The 19,211-nt window shown below is 45.2% G+C and overlaps 1 protein-coding gene across 2 annotated transcripts in view; it reads right to left on the bottom strand.

Annotated features, from left to right (window-relative positions):
• RSPRY1 (ring finger and SPRY domain containing 1) overlaps positions 1 to 19,164 on the bottom strand; it is a 41,048-nt gene extending 21,884 nt beyond the window's left edge. The window contains exons 1-5 of one of the 2 annotated variants that reach the window (XM_028501937.2): positions 18,962 to 19,164; positions 6,291 to 6,795; positions 1,976 to 2,028; positions 1,183 to 1,295; positions 3 to 129 (exon numbers count right to left, since the gene is read on the bottom strand). In XM_028501937.2, the coding sequence (XP_028357738.1) occupies positions 3 to 129; positions 1,183 to 1,295; positions 1,976 to 2,028; positions 6,291 to 6,640 (643 nt within the window). In that variant the 5' untranslated portion in view covers positions 6,641 to 6,795; positions 18,962 to 19,164. Of the gene's footprint in view, positions 1 to 2; positions 130 to 1,182; positions 1,296 to 1,975; positions 2,029 to 6,290; positions 6,796 to 18,879 lie in introns of both variants that reach the window. The other variant, XM_028501938.2, reaches the window with a different exon arrangement.
• Positions 19,165 to 19,211: the final 47 nt, after the last annotated feature.

Genomic DNA, 19,211 nt, shown 5'->3' with positions numbered 1-19,211 from the left:
ACCTGCTAGTTTCTCGGCCAAGCAGCCCAGGACGGCAGATATGTTCCTGTGTCTGGCAGGGTGACCCGAGTCCTGGCAAGCTACTTCTCCATTTAAATTGAGAATTTCGGTCAATTTCTGGAGTGCATCCTAGAAACAAAAACGAACAAGCGGATTTGACAAATACACTCCTTAGTTTTTCCCCCAAGGTAATTCTCCCAGACAAAAATCTATAATCAGGTGTTAACTCAGAACAACTGTACAAAAATGATATAATGCACCCAATAATACCATTACTGATGGGAAATGGTATTTGATTAACCTGAAAGTTGTCTCCCATAAACTGCTAAACTCCATTTCATTTCAAGTGTATCAGTTATACCAAATACATGCTATGTACTCTTGAGTCATAAAATCGTTAAATCATTTCGGTAGACACAATCTACCCAAACACCACTATAATTTAGAACGATTGGGCCTAGTGATGTTGAAGTAAAAAGTTTACTTAATTTTTTTTTTTTTAACCAAGGACAAACCTCACCAGAGCTTCTGAGGCAAATTAAAACAGAAACAAAGCCCTTAGAAGCCTAGCAAACAGCCAGTTCATCAGGGACAGGGCCCAGGACTTCCCCCTTCTGTCCGTGTTGTTTCTGAGTGTTGGCCTCAATGTCTGAGGCTTAAACAAACGAAAGACACCAGAATCTAACATTTTTAAGAAAGGTTTCCATGGGATTTATGGACTTAAAGTGATGAAAGTTTGAGACCTTTGTCCCATGTAAGGGATAATCAAGGTTATACAATCTGTAATGTTTGGGTAAGACTCGAAAGAGCTTTCAGTATAAGTTTTTTTCTGAGTAGAGAATGTGTAAAAATTTTTGTTACGAGGGAATTGTTAAAAGATAAGAAAATTAGCTCAGCAACTAAATACTCTAAGTTTCCAAACAAAGCTTGTATTTTATATATAAATGCTTCCATTTTAACATTTTTAAAATTTTAAACCAAAGCTTTATAGTAAGCTATTGATAGGAGGAGGCGATACTTCGTCAGTAATAAAAAAGCAAGTTTACATAATGAAGTTAATATTGAAGAAAACGGAGCCCAAATGCACAGACAGGAAACGCAATGTATCATGCGCTCTCTGTGGCCACTCATCTTGTGTTTGAGCACAGACGACAGTTTCGTGACAGATCAACACCGACGCACCTTAGTGGGCAGCGGACACTCGTCCAGCAACAGCGTGATGACGGCCGGCCCCAGCGGGTCCTCCAGCGGAATCACTCGGATCAGCGACTGCACGACGTCCAGCCAGCCCTCATCTGAGAGCAAATCCAGAGGGTTACACACTGGGGCCGCTGTTTCCCAAGTGTGAAAACGTATCTCACGACATAAGATGACTTCGCATTGAAACAGACATACCGCTGGCCTTCGGCCTGTAACTTTTAAGCAGCTAACGTGGCATGGACATTGCCAGCCATCCTAGGAGCTACGGTGGAGCAAAGAATGGGAATCTCCAGGGGTCTGGTGATTTCTGGGCGTCTTTATTTGGAGAAAATTCAAGCTATGGTCCTAGGTTCTCAAAATATGATAAAAATAGTTTTTGGCATTTTATTTATGACATACGAGTTCACTGAGAAGACTAGGTTCTGAAGCAGTTGGCTCTATTTTTAGAATTACACTTAAGAAATTGAAGGACAAAAAATTATCCTTCCCACTCTAGGAAAGTTATGGTCACGGGTCTATCTGTCAACACTAAGGAATTTTTCTGGTAATGATTTCAGTGAGATGAAACTATTACTGAGAAGTGCAGCTACAAACTCAAGATGCAATACACATTTCCTACCCTCTGTGTAGGAAATTTCCATATACTAAAGAGATTTTTTTTCTTTGTCATGTATGTTAAGTATTTCTGGAATCTTTTATTTTTAAAAAAGTGGTCACAATTCTCCATACTCATGAATTTAGTAGGAAGTAGTTTTAAAAAAAACTTTAAAAATACCTGTTTCTGCCATTTCGTGCAAGGTAATCATGGAATAGGGAGGTTCCTGATCACTGAAAAACAAACATTCAAGGCATTAAACTTGAAGAAATAAGAAATGACATTTCAAATACAAGTTTATGCTGTGTGGGGGTAGAAAGAGAAATACACAGTGAACACAGAGAAAGAGCTGGAAGGGACAACCAGAGCCGGGACCTGTCGGGGCAGATGCACACCACACGCGCTCACTCCCAGGCCGCCCGCCCGCTGCCCGCACGGCCCACAGACAGACGGGCAGGGGGCACACGGAGGGACGGCCACGCAGGCTGAAGTAGAAGCGCAGGACCCAAGGTAGAAACCTCGGCCTATGTTCGGCTTTGTCTCTAGAGGCCCCGTGCCAACCGAGACAGGCCAGGGGAGTCAGCCTCACCTTCCTCATACTCACCTCAGAGAAATATCAGGGAGGGAGACAGCGACCTCGGCCCAGCACCTACGAGCAAGGGCCTACACAAACAACTTCATCTTTAAGGGTTCCCCTGGGAAAGTGCCACTATCTGCTCAGGCTTCAAAACATGGGGTTAGAAGGAAAAGAGACCAAAACTAATCGAGGAGCTATTTAGTATTCTTAAAGGGCATTACGGTACCTTGATTCAGTGGGTTTTCAAACTGTGATCCTGGGAATCCTGAGTGCTTTAGGGAAGTTTCAATAATGAAAGAAATATTTTCCATCAGACAGTGATACACTTAATTACTGATGGAATAGAATATATCTACCATTTACTCATTCACATATTGTGGCTCTGTTTTACCATGATAAAAACCCTAAAAACGATTGTCTTCAATTATTTAATCCTCAGAATAACCTTGCGACACGGGAGTTACTAAATTCCTTCCAGGGACTCCTTAGGTACTGGTTATCCACATCCTGTGTCTTTGCATAATAAGGGGAAATTCTTATTTAAAAGAACTGTTTTAAGCCATATAACTGAGAGATAAAAACACTTCTGGAGAGCAATGTGGCAATAATAAAATTAAATACACACACACCCAACAATTCCAGAGAAACTATGGCACAGGCCACAGAGGCACCGGAGGCTATTTGCTGCGGTGCTATCTGTAGGGACGGAAATCTGGAAGCACCCTCAGGGACCACCACCAGACGAGGGGAGAGCGCTCCACGGCACCTGCAGGCACACGAAGGCACACACCGCAGCGGTGAGAGCAGCTGCGGCTTTACACACAGCAGCACAGTCCTCGAACGTAATGCGGAGAGAAGGTAAAGAGATTTACATTATGAACCCAGTTACGTACGTTTTGTGCTACAGAGCACAAAAAACACTCTGTAAACTTCCTAGACAGAAACAAACATACGACAGGCAGATTGGAGGAACACAACTTAAGTTCATGGAATGGTCACCCGCTGATATTGGAGGTAGGTGGTAAAGAGGATAATGAAATTGGGGGAAAATAATAAAAAATATGACAGGGTCAGCAACCAATAAGGAATATGAGCACCTCAACTCTACACAGGTATATTTGAAGGGCACATGTATCCCCTACATTAAAAAAACAAGAAAACTTCTTTGTGGAAAAGAAACAGAGTAGAAACTTCTGGGCGAAGGCAGGCGCTAAAGCCACAGGACTGCAGGGCCCTGGGTCAGGAACGAGACAGGGCGGACCGGGAGCTGTGTGCCCGCAAGGCAGGTACGGGGACCAAGCGCCACCTGCGCGTGGGATGAAGCAGACTCACTACACTAAGTGAGGCTGGGGCAGGCCCCTCTCACTCAAAGGAGCTGAAAAAGTTACGGGTGGCAGTCTGAGCTATAGCCTGTATAAAGACACAGGTTTCTAGTAGGAAAAAAACCCAAGCAGAGACAGACAGCCCTGCAGCAAGGCCTGGGCTTGGTATGGGGGATGGGCACTCGGAAGCATCAATTTCAGGTTCACTCACACCCGGAAGGTCCCTGGGACCCGGATGGGGACAACAGCAGAAGGGACAGGTCCGACAGGGGGGAGAGAGAGAGAATATGAGTGACGAGGGAGAACACATACACACAGTGGGGGGGAAATTTCCATCAGGAGGAATCTGCAAATTGAAGTTCTAAATCACATGAGAACAGTTAGCATTAATATCATTAACGATATGAGGATCAAGTCACTACCCCCAAAATGCAAATAATGGAACTTTAAAGTGACTTTAAAATAAGTGCGTTTAAAGTGTATTTCCTGCGGCACCTCCCCCGTCAGATGAATGCCGTCCTTTCCTGAGTAACAGGGAGAACGATACACTCAGACATCCCTCTGGGGATGATCTTATAAGTCTGTCTGTCTTTCATGTCAGATTTAAAAAGCCTTATGAACTTTACAGGTTATGAAATTCTTCTCCTTCAGTAGTTTCTGAAGAAACAGCTACATAACTGTGTTTACAGGCGGTCTGGACCCCGTTGGGCCGTTCTATTCTCCAGCACGGCACCGCGCACTTGTTGTGCATCTGCCCGTGTTTCCGGTCTCGGAAGAGTTAGTAGCTACAATTCAGTACAACAGGTTCAGGGTGGAAGTTGCCCTCCTATTCGAACGCACACCACTTGCCTCATGTGAGCGAATTCTGTGCTTTATCAACAAGTGCACTTGCAATGTGTAACATTTTCCCGAAGCTTGGAAATACGGTGCTATCTTGCCCCCACGCTCCCTGACACACTTTTTAAAATACATGGCAAAGTCTGTTCTGTATCTGTTTTTCCAGTGGGCTAGACAGCAATGCCTGTGGTTTATTTCCTTATTTGAGAAGGACAACTTTTCTCTACAATTTTATGGTATTTTTCAAATTTCACCATAGCAGCTTCTTGCCCCTCACTTGAGTTTAGGGGATGTTAAATGGCACAGATTTATTCAATAGGTATTTCCTACAAACAGAGTAGGGTTGCACTAACCCATTCAGAAACCAGACCTGCGTCACAGGCTGGCTTTAATAAACTTTGGAAGGCATTTCTGATCTGGCGGTGGAGAGCATTTGTGAGAACCACCCTCCTCCAGCAGATGGAGAGATGTGCAAAACAAATTTATTTCTATGAGGGGACCCCTCCCCTCCCCCAGAATAATACGCACAGGTGTACTTTGCTTTATGCAATAATTTTGGAGGAACTAAGCAAAACCACATTCTAAAAATGTGATTATCACCCTGGCTGGCGTGGCTCCGTGGACTGAGCGCCGGCCTGTGGACGGAAAGGCTGCAAGTTTGGTTCCTGGTCAGGGCGCAGGCCTGGGTTGCAGACTGGGTCCCCAGTTGGGGGCATGTGAGAAGCAACCAATCGAAATATTTCTTGCACATTGATGTTTCTCTCCCTCTCTTTCTCTCTCCTTTCCCCTCTCTCTACAAATAAATAAATAAAATCTATAAAAAAAGAAAAATGTGATTAACTATTTAGATATTTAAATTTACTAGCAGAGCTTGAAGCAAAAAGAATACAGAGAAAACTTATGAAAAAAATTTATCACTATCTCGTGACAATCCCTGTAAAAAATGTATTATTCCCCTTTTATTCTAAGTATTTTTTATTACTCCCCTTTTAAAGCTGAGGAATCTGAGCCTTACAGAAGTAACTTACCCCGTGTCATGTAGCCAGTTAAAGGGCTGGGTCACAACTTGAACCTTAGCCCATCGAAGCTCAAAAACTTTTGCTCCCAACTACTGAGCTGTACGGTTCAGTTAAAAAATTGTTTTCGGCTTGAACAATGCCCTTTAATCTCACTGTTATTCAATCTGGGATTTCGAATTCAAGAGTCAGACAAAGCAAAGCAGAAAACAGGACAGGTACAGGTGTGTCCTGCAGTTTCGGCTTACACGCTCCCCAGGCGAGTCTGAGAGGGCCAAGCAGGGAGATAAAAAAGTGAAGAGGGGAAAACTCCTCGACCCGGGCTCCTGTGCCGCCAACAGAGGCCGCACGTAGCCGCGCTCTCGGGAAAACAGCTCCTCCGGCAGCTCTGGTCAGCGGAGTGGACAGGCAGACGAGCGCAGGGCGAGTCCTCGTGAGACTGCTTCCTACGGCAGCCTGCGATACAAACTCACTCCTGACTCACTGTGCCCTAATAAAGACCACAGACTGATTAGCGTTTTCTGCTCCAGGAGCATTTGGACATTTCCAGACAGGAGGAGGTGTCAGGTGGTAAAAACGTCAAACTGTGAAGTGCACCCTGCCAGCAGAGAAGCAGAACACCCCCCTTGCCCCGGGAGCGCAAGGCTTGGTCAAGACAAGCTCCGAACTGGAGGGCCCAAGAGTTACGGTGCCTGGCAGGCTGCCTGTCACTACCCGCGAGGCGATGGTGAGCACATACTTACTTGTCTACGAGAGTTCGTATGACTGCCAGTGTGTCCAGCACCAGTCCGTCCACGTTTTGTTTCTTTCTCCTTGGCTCATGTGGTCCTCGGCCCCTCCTCGGTGGCCGGACAGGGTCCCGGGGCTGGTTCCTCGTGTCGGCAGTGGGCACGGCGCTGTTCTCGGCCTGCTGCTGCTGGTTGTCAACACTGTCTTCCGCTCCACTGTCGTCTCGGCAGATACAGGAGTTACCCATGGCAGCGGTGGCACTTCGGGTCCCCAGCAAGTGGGCTATGTGCTCCTCAAGAGTCCACAGCAGACCCTGGCCGAGGCTTCTGCTTGCTAAGAACACGGCCCAACCAAAGACAATCATTTAGATAGTTTTCAGTTTTCCAAGTACTGTTTTCATAACCCGGAGCTGAGACACTGGCATCCTACTTGCTTGTAACAACTGGATGTTGACGCAAGTTACAGAGTTGGTCTCCAACATTATCAGTTACAGGGAATCCTGGTCATCCAGCAACAGCCCTAACAGGAAAACAAACAAACAAACAAACCCAAGAAGAAAATGAATCAAAGGGTCTTGGCTATTCAATTGCTCAAACTTTCCTAGTTTGATTTTATAGATGGTAGGATTACAAATGAAGACTTATCTTTGGTTATTTTTATAGATTTCCGACATAAAGAGGTATCTCTGCATAAGAGAATTAACAATCACCAATTCCTTTTATAATTATATTATAAAGTTGACTGCTAAACCATATCCTTATAAACCACAGGAATTCCCACTGATTTTTAAAAAAAAAAAAAACATATGTGTGGTTCTATCTGCACAGAACTACTGATACATTGGGAGGAAGTGTGCAGGTGTTCAGGGCTTCCTTTTGTGGACAAAACAAAAAGAAGCGTCTCCTTTCTTAGTTCACATGTATGAGAAATTCAGTGCTTCAAATAAGCTAATTATAGAGATTTGTTGTTTAAAAAGTTACCATACAATTGTGATAACATCCGTTTGATAACAAGAAGAATAAAAGGATAAAATGTTCCACTTAAATTATCCAAACTGCAGAGGTTTCCCGTGGAGGCTCTCGAGAATTTCCAGAAATCATAATAGTAGTTACAAAGTTTTTCTGTTATCTAAGCAAGATTGTCTTGGGGAAAGGCCAGTGTTTATCACAAGGTTACATTTACACAACGATCAGTTTGTTGCATAACACACCTGCTACAAAGTTAAGGATAAGGATGCACCAATTATCACCGAAAACACTGACGAGCAGCTCCCGCCAGGCACTGCCCTAGCAATGGGAGGACAAGGCACCACCCCTGCCCTCCAAAAATCCATAGGTGGCCGGCCCCATCCCACACAGTATGTTTATCATCAAAAACCCTAATGACAGAACCAGCTCTTCATTAAGCTGAGAAATCTGGTTAAGTCTGGAAAGAAGTACAGATGTAGAAGCAGGAGGCTGACCTGGGGCTGGCAGCAGAAAGTGGAAAATCATGCCGAAACCTGGACACTGGGACCCCTGAGAACGCAAACAGACACACAAGGAATGGAAACTAGTGTATAGTCTCTACCAGCACTTGGCTGTTCACAGTGAAATTCTCCAATAATGAGCAATGGCTCAGGAATAGACAGAAATTTAACGCATAATTTGGTGGGATTAGAAGCAAGGGAAATACTACTTCCATTATTTTAGATAGATCTGCAGCAAATTCTTTTAAATATTTGCCCAGTTTAATTGTTACTCATGGTGGGGGGGCTGATGAAAAATAGATACATGGGGAGGGGCAGGGGAGGGGAGGAGATAGGATGGGTTAACATAGGATGGGAGGAGAGAGGAGAGGGGACAGACAGACAGTACTTCCCTCCAGACACCAGGACAGCAGTGGCTGAGTGAAGTAATACCACACATGTTCTGGGTTCCCCCAAAACAGGCTGCCCTCAAAATCTGGAGGGTGACCTTAAAAGGCTATGACTGAAATATAGGTAGGAGCGTGATGTAAGGACTAGGCTGGAAATAGCTTTCTGAACAAGAGCACATTCTGAACGAGCAAAGAGTGACGTAATACCAGTCCCATTAGTGCAGGAGCCAGGGTATACATACGATGCCCTTCAGAACCAGATATCCAAGAGGTCTCAATGCTTAAAAGGGCGGCAGACAGAAATCCAAAATGACTCTTTGAAAGGGTCCCTGGTATAAATCCCTATTGATCTTACAAATGATGCTGGTTTCGGAGCGAGACCAAAAAGCAACATTCGAGAAGCGATGCGCTGGCCCTTCTCCTGGAGAGGTCAGACGAGGGGACGCAGCTGGAACCATTCAGGTGAGAGGAGGTAAAACCCCACGGTTTTCTGGCAGGTCTGCCACCAGGCGGTAGCCTAGCTGATGGGCCAGTAGAGCACCTTCTTAATATAAAGTGTTATATTTAAAAACTTTATCTGCTACTTTTTAAAAGTAAAAAAAAAAATGAATATACATTCATTTTGAGACCTAAAGGCTGCATGTGTCTACAGATAATGAAAGCCCCAGTTCTGCTCTCGTCTGAAACCCTCCCCTCCTCACCCATTCCTTTCCCAGAGGTAATCCGCTTTAAAAGTTTCATGTGTTCATTCCCACACCCACTGTTATGTACTTACAGTGCTGGTAAGTAGGGCGATGCCCTAACTATTGTGCTGTGACTTGTTTTTCTCCCGTAACAATACCTGTGCCTATACCACGATGCAATGTACGTACCTCATGCCATTCAAGGCTGTAAAGGCACACACGCTCTGGATGATCAGTGTCCCTTAACCACTATGCTATAAAAATCTGTGGCCAAACCAAGTAATTCTCTGGGGACAAGAGAAGGGAGTGGTCCAGAATTCCGTACAAGGGAATCTATCGGGGAAAGCTGCCTCTCCCGGGGGAGAGCCGTCTCGCCCCAAACTGCTCCTGGTACCCGAGCTCCCAGAGCGGAGGGAGATTCCGCGGGCCTCCTGCAGCCCCCGGGCCTCTCCACGATCAGCACGGTGGTCGGGTGGGCATGGTATGAAAACAGGAGATTCGGTCCCACCAGACACATTCAATTGGGGAAGCCGTACCTGAGGAAGAGAGGCCACTCAGGTACTAACAATAAACTGGCAGTGATTGGAGAGTGTCAAGGTGAAGTTAGGACCCAGAAAACAAAGCCTTGAAGGGGAGCAGAGGATCCCATGAAGTTACAGTTTAACCTGTAAAGCTATTCGGAATAACTAAGAAGAAACAGAGCCGGGAATGCTTATGAGAAAAGCAGTGAGTTAAAAAGTTTGCTGGATCTCAAATTTTAAAACTTTTTTCTATCCAAAAAATTTTTGCTAAGGCTTATCTAAACCAAATACGGAATTAATCTATGCAGACTTCCATTTAGCAGTGCTTCAGAGTACATGGAAGACATCCAACACACACACGTACACACATTTTAAAAAATCTGACTACATTTGGAAGACAGAAATTAAGTATTCCCTCCCTATTTCCAAACTGAACTCAAGTATGGTTCAAACTGACTGCTTCCAACTCATTTTCTTTAAAACCACCCAGAAAATGATGTCAACTACACAATTTGTCAGAGAAGGAAACTGAGTTTAAAAAAAGGTTTTCAAACATTTTAAAAACAAAGACTGACTTTCTTGAAGACTAGCTGTAAAGATCACGTGTAAGGAAGAGGTTAATGAGGTGGGAGAAGCTGTGAGGCATTGCAAAGATAATGCTGTAAAGCACACAAGGAAAAAATGAGCTGTTATCTTTTTAAAATTTCTGAAATGAGCATACAGAACATTCTTGAGGGTTACGCCGAAGGCAGAGCCCATAAATAAACAGAGCATGAGCTCTCGGACTTATCCGGCACGAACAAATGTATGCAGCTCTTCACCCGGACGTGGTTGTCACTCCTGACTCCTCTCTGAGAACAAATCATGAATTCCTTAGGTGAAACACTGAGAAATGACGTTAAACAATTACGCTTTAGACAGCTTTGTTTTGTCTCACTCCAAAAGCATTACTCACCCACTATCCAAGGTGCTCTGTTTTCAGACAGTGACGCCCCGCCCGCAGACGCTGTGCAGGACGCCAGAGCCCCCCGAAAGCACGGCGGAGGGGCCTGCAGTCAGGAAGAGTGGGCACAGCCCCCAGCCCTGCCGTGTTCACCGCCCACCCTGCATGTCAACTGCCCTGACCACAGACACACTTCACGACAGGGAGACAGTGACAGTCCTGAGCACCTCACAGCACCACTGTGCGGATGAAACGAAATAGTGCTTGTAGAACACGTGGCACAGTGCCTGATACTTACGCGGGGTCCCAAAATGCGAGGTGTTAGTGTAAAACGAGCACCTGGCTGATCAGAGGTAAGAAAATAACCTGGCAGGTGGGGACTCGACAGCAAGACCTGACTTCAGAGCCCTAAGATGACTAAACAGCTGATCTGTCATAGAGCTCACCTACCCCGGTACTGAAGTCATCCTCATTTACCTATGCTTTCAGACACAGAACTTTGGAAGGGATCACAACTTCATCCTACAGGTGATGAGCATTAGAATCCCCTAGTTACTCCTTCAAATGCAAATACCTGGTTCCACTCCCAATAGCCAGAATCAGATCCAACCAAGTGCTTTCCCAGAAACTCCCCAGGTGCTGCTGATGGGGGCCGGGCCTGCAAACCACTCTATGTAGAGAAGCTGGCACAGCAGGCAGGACACACTACTGACTGACTGACTGACCGCAGGACAAACTGAAACACTCATGGTGATTCTCCTGGGGACAAAACAGTCAATCTTCCTTTCCAGGAAAATGAACTGCGACTGTCTTTGGGATGGCCAGCCAAAATGCCTGGGAGAGCACAGTGCCACCCGTCAGTGACCGTGTACAGAGTGTACCAACGCGACGGACAGAGCAGCTCCCTATGCTTCTCACCAGACCTACTCTGTGAAGCAACACCGTGAACCCACACGGTGCTCTGCCCTTGGATCATGTCACCCAAGGGTGGACAGACTGAATGGGAGAGAAAATGGATGAGGCTGGAGATCACGTAACTATGCAATATTACATACCTCGCCTTGACGTTGAAGACTACTTAGCAGTAGATGGTCAGTCAAGTCCACTTGGAGACCAAACACCTTAAGCTAATCTAAAAATGTCAACATATGCGACTGTTAAATCTGCAGCTATGGCAAACATCAACCGATGTGGCAATTATCAACTGTGTTAATGATGATGACACCACTGGATGCCACCGCTTGGTAGAAAGACTTCTCACCACCTAAGTGGCAATGCTGTTTAAATCATTATACCGCTCCTAGCTTTTTTCCTGCAAGAGCATGGTTATAATCGAATATTTCCTCTGCAAATCTATTTCTCTGAAGAGTGGTAACACTAATTTTGATTCCTTTTTAAACGTAAAGACTATTCTTCCATTTCTACATCACTTGTGATTTATTAGATTTTTATATTTTATATAGTTTTCAAAGCGGCTCTGAGGCGGGAAAATCAAACTTGTCCTCCCAGTAAGTTTTGTGTTAAAGCAACGAGTTCTTGCACTCAAAACACAGGCCTCCACCGTCAGACGCGGCTCACCATGGGAGACATCTGGCCAAGTCCCATCCTCTCTAACAAACGGTCCAGGAATCAATTATTCGTCTCTTCAAATATTTGCTTGCGTTCAATCATAACACAGCTCGGGGACACTAAGAACACTTCCTCTTCTCTGAAAAGAAGACTTTGGGATTATGCTGCCAAGACAGGGCAGGCTGGCTAAAAGAATGACCGCAGGCCAGAAAAAACAAACTTCAGCCACGGGAGGACGGATGCTGCCCTCTTCGCCGCGTCTTCCCCTCGTGGGCTTGCACACCGTCACGGAGGGACGCGGCATTCTCCCCACCCTTACGTCTCACCACTCAAGGCTGAGCACACGGCAGGGAAACCAACCATACATGATGCAGCGGGAATTTTAATGACTTTTCTCTCGGTAGAAAGCGTTTTGGGTTTTCCTGAGCCAGGCTTATAAGGGAAAACTGCTCCCCTCACGTTTACTACCCCAGACCCTTGTTATTGTGAAAAATTTCACACACACAGCAAAACTGAGTTTTACAGTGGACACCTACATACCCACCACCTGGATTTTGTCGTTAACACTATGGTAATAACATTTTTATCATTACATATTATAGCAATACTTGCTTTATCACATATCTACCCATCTCTACCCTTCAGCAGTCCACCCAGCTTTTTTGATGCATTTCAAAGTAAACTGCAGGCATCGGTATGCTCCCCCCTAAATAATTCAGCATACATATTACTAACTGAACTTCAATATATTTTTTAAAGATTTTATCTATTTACCTTGTTAGAGAGAGGGGAAGGGAGGGAGGAAGAGAGGGAGAGAAACATGGACTCAACCAGGGACGAAGCCTGCCCCCCAGGGCTGTGCCCTGACTCGGAACGGACAGAGGCTTTTCACTCTGCGGGAAGACCCAAACCAACTGGGGCCACACCAGTCAGGGCTCAACATATTTTTTAGAAGTTAGATTTGCATATGAAGGGAACCTCCCCAAACCAGGAATTTATTTAAAAAGTATGCATTTTATTCTTATATGTTTAAACTTCTGTCACCTTCAAAGGACTCTCCATTGGATGCACTGCACCTATGGGAGATGTGTTTTCCACCTCTGAAAACAGTTTGTGAACGTGTCAATTTTGATGCCTTTCGGTGCTCCTGCTTGTTTTTTTTTGTTTCACCTCTTCCACATTGGCAAAATGTTTCCCTTTGAGGACATTTTTCATCCGGGGAAACAAAAAAAGTCTCTCAGGGCGAGATCGGGGAAAACAGGGAGGGTGTACACTGATGCAGAAGGGTTTGCAGGTCACTCACCTAACGGAGGAATTGTGTACTACGAGGGGCCTGCCCTCCAGAAGATAATTCTGGGGTTTTCTGGGGGAGGGGTGCTCCCTCATATAATGAAATGCACAAGCATTACATATGCATGTGCAGGACTTTGTCAAATGTATACACCTCTGTAGCTCAAACCCTATCGAGACAGAAAACCTCATCCGGAAATATATTAGCTTTTAAAATACAGTGCAAGATGCCCTAAAGACCATAGTTTTCTTACTGAAGTTTGTGTTCAAAAGGGAAAAACTTAGAAGTCAGTAAGATTATTTGGTATTATTTGGTTGGAACTTTATTTTTCTTCCCAAAAGGAAAGGCAGCTCTGATATTTTACATGTCATCCAGGTGTCCAAAATTATCTACCTGCAGTGGGACTGGCCACGTGAAGCTTAAGTCATACAAGGTAGCGTTACCTCCTGAACTGTAACCTTTCAGTTGTCTGGGAAAAGCACTGGGTGATCCTGATACTTGTATGCACTGAGGTTGGTGTAAGCAAGTACACACTGGAGGGGAAAATAGTTAATTTTTCTGGTTGAACCATTAGGTAAGGAGTATCTGGAAAAGGTTCCCCTAAAATATCGAGAGCTTTCTAACCCTGTAGCAGCGGTGTCCGTGGTTAGGAGAGACTTAGGGCAGAATTCATTACAGAACACAGCCAGACCTAAAACAGTGCAAAGGAAAAAGGGGAATTCTTTCATTCAGCATTAAAAAAAAAGTATTCAAAAATAAAATTTAGGGCTGGGATGGAGTAAAAAATTTCCAGATGCAAATAATAGTTAAAACACACACACACACACACACACACACACACACGCACACACAAGAGAAGTAAATAATCCCTGCCTGGTCTCAAAGACTGAAAATCTGCATTGGCCCCAAACAGGAAACGCTATGGAAGAACTGAGGTAAGCGTTAATGATGGCTGCAGCGCAAAGGAGAAAACCAAATGTGGTACTCCGTACGATTTGGGATTTTCGCCCCGGGAGACAGAATAATAGGAAATCACACAGATGTGTCATCTAAACATGTGATTCAGAAATCTGAAGGATATGAGTTTTTCCATGATAGAAAACTCTTTACTGTTAAGAGAAGCAAACAAAGTGTATAAACAGCACGAACAGCGACACATCCCTGAAGGAGATCTACTTGAAATGGTGTCTGAAAGCACTGGATGACACTCAGTTGCATACCCAGAACTTCAAAGCTATTCAATGACTACTTTCAGTGAATTTAGTCTAAACTCTGTAAAAATAGAGTGATTCCAAAATATTGATCACTTTGAAAAAGTGAGACAACATCCTTCAATAAATATGAACCCAATGCTTATATGCCAGGCACTGAGCAAAGGTGCAAAAAGGTCCCTGTAAATGGCGACGGAAGGAGACTTGACTCGGTGCGGTGAGCACACCGTACAATTAGCCCTGGCTGGTGTGGCTCACTGGACTGAGTGCAGGCCGGGGATCCAAAGGGTTGCCGCCTCGATTCCCAGTCAGGGCACGTGCCTGGGTTGCAGGCTGGGTCCCCAGTTGGGGTGCAAGTGAGAGGCAACCACACACTGATGTTTTCTCTCCCTCTCTCTAAAAGTAAATAAATGAAATGTTCTAAAAAACCCATGCCATACAATTATATAATGCCGATGGTCTATTATATAATAGAATTGTACTCCTGAAATCTATACAATTTTATTAACCAGTCACCCCAATAAGCTCAAGAAATAAAAGCAATAGAAAAATAGGTCCCTCATGCTCTTGGCAAAGAGATGAAGGACAGCAAAAGACAAGACACTGAGGGTCCCACGCATAACGGCACACGCGCCAGACAAGCCTGTGGATGCAGCGCTGTCCACTCCCTTAGAGGGAGGCCTCTCACTCCACCATTCTTCCAGCGCACAAGGAACCTAGTAACATCAAGTGTGTCCGTACAAGCAGGTTTTCAGGTGACCTTATCTCAGCATGAACACAGGGGTGTGGAGGATTTATATTTTCACTGCAACACACTCATGTCTCAAATTATAAGCCAAAATACTATTGGTACGAATACCCTGACCACAGTGAAAGGTTAACCAGAAGCCCATAAACTAAGTTGATAAAGAAGCTAATAGTAACTCCCACGAAGAACAGAACAAACAAAAGCCATGAGAGGAAGCACAGGGGAACATCGGCACCCTTCCCGGAGACTGCAGGAGTCCCGGCCTGCACATGACCCAGCTCTGCACTGTGCCCAGTGTCTCAGGAGAGACTCCGTGGGAGAAGGTGGTGCCGGACAACAGCAAACTCGGAACGTGCTGGTTTTGGTTGATGAATACCATGTTTCAGTAATCCTTAATAATTCACTTGGCAGGCTGTGAATCAGTAGCCCTTGGGTATATGTTAAGTATGAATAACCATGAAGCAATAAGGATGAAGAAAAGGAGCTGCACTTCCCACAAGGCGGGGCAGGGCAGGAGTGTGACGCTGGGGATCAGTGTGGGGATCAGTGCGTCGAGGGAGCACAGCCGAGGACACGTCATTCTTCAGGAGGAAGAAGGGGTAAGAACGGCTCACACTGAAACACTCAACTATGAGGTCATAATAAACTGGCCAAGTAAGGTGTTTCAAACCTTCTATTTGATGTGGACAGAACCCATAAAATTATGCCTGGAAGCCATAATTTCAAGCAGCAGGAAAGGTACCAGCAGGGTTCATTCCTTAGCAAACTTAAGGAATGCATCAATTCTTTGCTATCTCAAATGCATTCCTAGTTTTCAAAAGCTTAGAAAGAAGAGAAAGGGGAATATTCTCTAAGAGCCCACCACTATTGATAAGATTAACTTTACCTCATTTAGCCTTGTATATATCACACAGTTATCTACAGTTAAAAGGTTTAAAAAAAAAAAAAAACACATTTAACCAGCGAGCATTCCCTTTTAGAATGGACACTGAGAGTAAAATAACAAATATGTACTTTTTCCCTAATCAGGAAGATTGGCAAGAAAACTATTTCAAAAGCTGATTTATTGAATAGATAAACCAAAGGGAAAACATTCTTTTACACTCTTGAAAGTTGTTAAGTCTCCTAAAGGCTGTGGCCCAAGTTTTGGCATTTACTACTTCCTGAGTATTCTGTTTTTGATTTCCTAATTTGAATACCAGGGAAAAAGAACTATCCAAATTCAATGGTAAATGCCTTGAAAATGTCAAATATTTGAAAGAAGCTAAGCTGGTAGTTTACTACCCGCAAGTAACTCTTGTGAAAGAGAGAACTGGTTCTGCTGTGGCTCTCACGCCCTCCTTTACAAGGGTCCCCCACCACACAACAGAAAATCTCTGATTTAGACTAGCGTAATAGTGATTGCCATCCTCAAGAATTCCTAATAATTTCTCAAACTATATAGTTGTTATACAGAGAGTATTGAAGGGAGAGCTGTATTTCAAAGTTGACGTCTCAGTTCATGATAACAAATTACTTCATTATAAGGGAATGTACAGGCAATTCTTGAGACTAAACTAAGCTCATGAGTTGAAATAAGCTGTTACAAATGCACTTCGGGAACACACAACAATTTTTTTTTATTCTCTTGCCAAAACATACTTCAGAGTTCTTGTTTCCCCCTATTCACTATAGAATAGGGGAAATGTTTTTATTTCCTCTTGATTCTTAGCCAATTTACTAAGGGAACATTTTGCTGACAAAGCAGAAAAAGCCCACATAGCATATGCTGGCACACTTCCTATAATCAATAATTTAAAAATAATCATGGAGTACAGAAATAATGAAGGGTTTGGGGAAACAGCAAAAAGCAGGTCACAGACATTAAGCAGTAGGTCAGGACAACATGAATCCTGGGAAATCAGAAAGCTCACAAAATCACCACAGTGATTTTTTTTTTAAAAAGACCCATGAAATATAAGATTAGAAAAACAGGAAATAAAAGTCAGTTTTTTGTTTAAAACAAAACAAAACACCAAACGTCAAACATCATAAATTACCTAATATTTGGAAAGCCAGCGCTAATACATGCCACTAACCAAACATCAGAAAAATGTCATACCTGGACACAAGCATCTTTATAACCTCACAGAGGATGCTACAAAGCAAGATGTCATCCCAGGAAGAGCCAGCTCCACAGATGGTGAAAAACCACGTGGAAGAGGAATTCAAAAGCCAATGCTAATCTGTAGTTTGGAACTGCTATAGGAAGGCATAATTCATGGAGAAAAAAGGAGGTCTTCTGTATAAAATCACAGCTGAGGGAGGAAGAAAGATATTCACTGCCCGTACACAAAGGCCATGTACATACAAAGGAGAGGTAGTTTATATTATCGAGATGAAATTACTTGGAGGAAAACTTCAGTTGTCAGGGAAAATCTTCCCGAAGGGCAACATTATATTATAGTGCTACCTCCTTCCAGCCCATCAGAATTTCAAATTAAACCCCCCAGAGCCAAAACTGGAAATCCCTCCACCCCAATCTAGGCAGGGGTTGACACCCATGGGTTCAGACCATAGAATGACGTAAACAGCTGTGAACCATGAGGCTTTTTCAGTCCAACATGGCTCCCAGCACTCCAACCGGACCGACAACCACTGTTGACGCCAACCCCTTACATCAACATACTGTTTTAGGGTTTAGATGAAGTGCCTCCACTTTTATCCCCTAAAAGCCGTTGGGTGGTAGAATCACAGTACTTCACTTTCACACAGCTTGTAATTTGGAGAGTAGTTTCCACATGGAAAAGCTTTTCACAGGAGAGACCCACGTTGGTTAAGTCACGTGTCTAAGGACAAGTCGCTGAGGTGCTGGGACAACTGCCCGACTCTACTTAGTCAATAACAGACACTTCCAGCCCTTCAAAGTTCAAAGTACAATGCCGGAAGATCAACCTCACTCAGAAAGGACAGAACTGCAGTCTCAGTGGACCATCCCTGCCTTGATTTCCCTCTCCAAAGACAGGGAAACTGAGGCAGTCGGTAAGGGCAAAAGCCTGATCTGGAGGCACGCAGGGAGTGTTGCTGGGGTGGACTTCCTCCACCCCACCTGCCCTAAGCCCAGAAGCAACTGAATTCTGTGTTTCAACACACGGGGTCGGTCTCCAGAGAGAACGGTCTCGCCAGTCCTGCTACCCTCTCACTATTCCTCACCGGGAATTTCCTATGGATGGAGGTCTCTTCCTCCCAGAACCACCCTGCTATCGCCTCTGCTCAAGGCCCTTCACCATGTTCCACATCGGGCCTCCGGAGCACAGGAATCCGCTGGCTCTGGCTCCCAACTCCTATCCCCTCTCTCCCAGGCATCCCTCTACCCCGAGGCATTTTCATGTCTCCCGGGGAAATGTCGGCTTCCCACCCGTGCCTCCTAAGCCTCCAACTCCACAAAAGGAAACCCTCCCAAAGCATCCTCCCATCTACCTTTTCCGCCCTGGACACCGCCGAGAGCTTTCCTAAATATCCGGAGCCTCCCGAGAGCTACCTGCCTCTCACCTGGGCCGCTTTAGCTGCGGCCTTCTCAGAAGGGCAACCCCCGAGAATCTCCCGTCTAGAACCCCCTAAAGCGAGAACACCCTCTTCCAGGAACATCTTCAGGCGCGTTCAGCGCGGGCCTCCGTGGAGAACCTCAGGACGTTTCCCAGGTTCTGCTGAACGCTACCCATCCCGGGCCCCTTCCCGGAGCCTCCCCTGACACCAGTCAGGTTCCCCACCGCAAGCTCAGGGGACTGTCCCCTCCCTTACCGATGTCCCCTGCCCTCGGACTTCCCCCCCACCCCGTTCCCAGGGGCTTCCCGGAGCACGGCGGCTGGGCTGCGGCACTGACTTTCTCCAGCTCCAGGATCCACTCGAGAGAGGGGGAGGCAGCGGCGGCGCGACTCCTTTGTGACAGGTCCGAGAGAGCGGTAAAGATGGACGCGAGGCCACGGCGCTGCCATTACGCGCAGGGCCCACCCCCGCTTCGTACTGCCCCAACCCACCGATAGTCCCCTAGGAAACGCCCCTTCCGCGGTGGCAATCCCTCTCCCTGACAACCAATCACCAGTCCCAGATGTTATCACGTGACCGCATGGCCC

This window comes from Phyllostomus discolor, chromosome 12 (assembly GCF_004126475.2).
Source record: "Phyllostomus discolor isolate MPI-MPIP mPhyDis1 chromosome 12, mPhyDis1.pri.v3, whole genome shotgun sequence".
Taxonomy (NCBI): domain Eukaryota; kingdom Metazoa; phylum Chordata; class Mammalia; order Chiroptera; family Phyllostomidae; genus Phyllostomus; species Phyllostomus discolor.
This window is presented reverse-complemented; position numbering and strand designations above follow the sequence as displayed.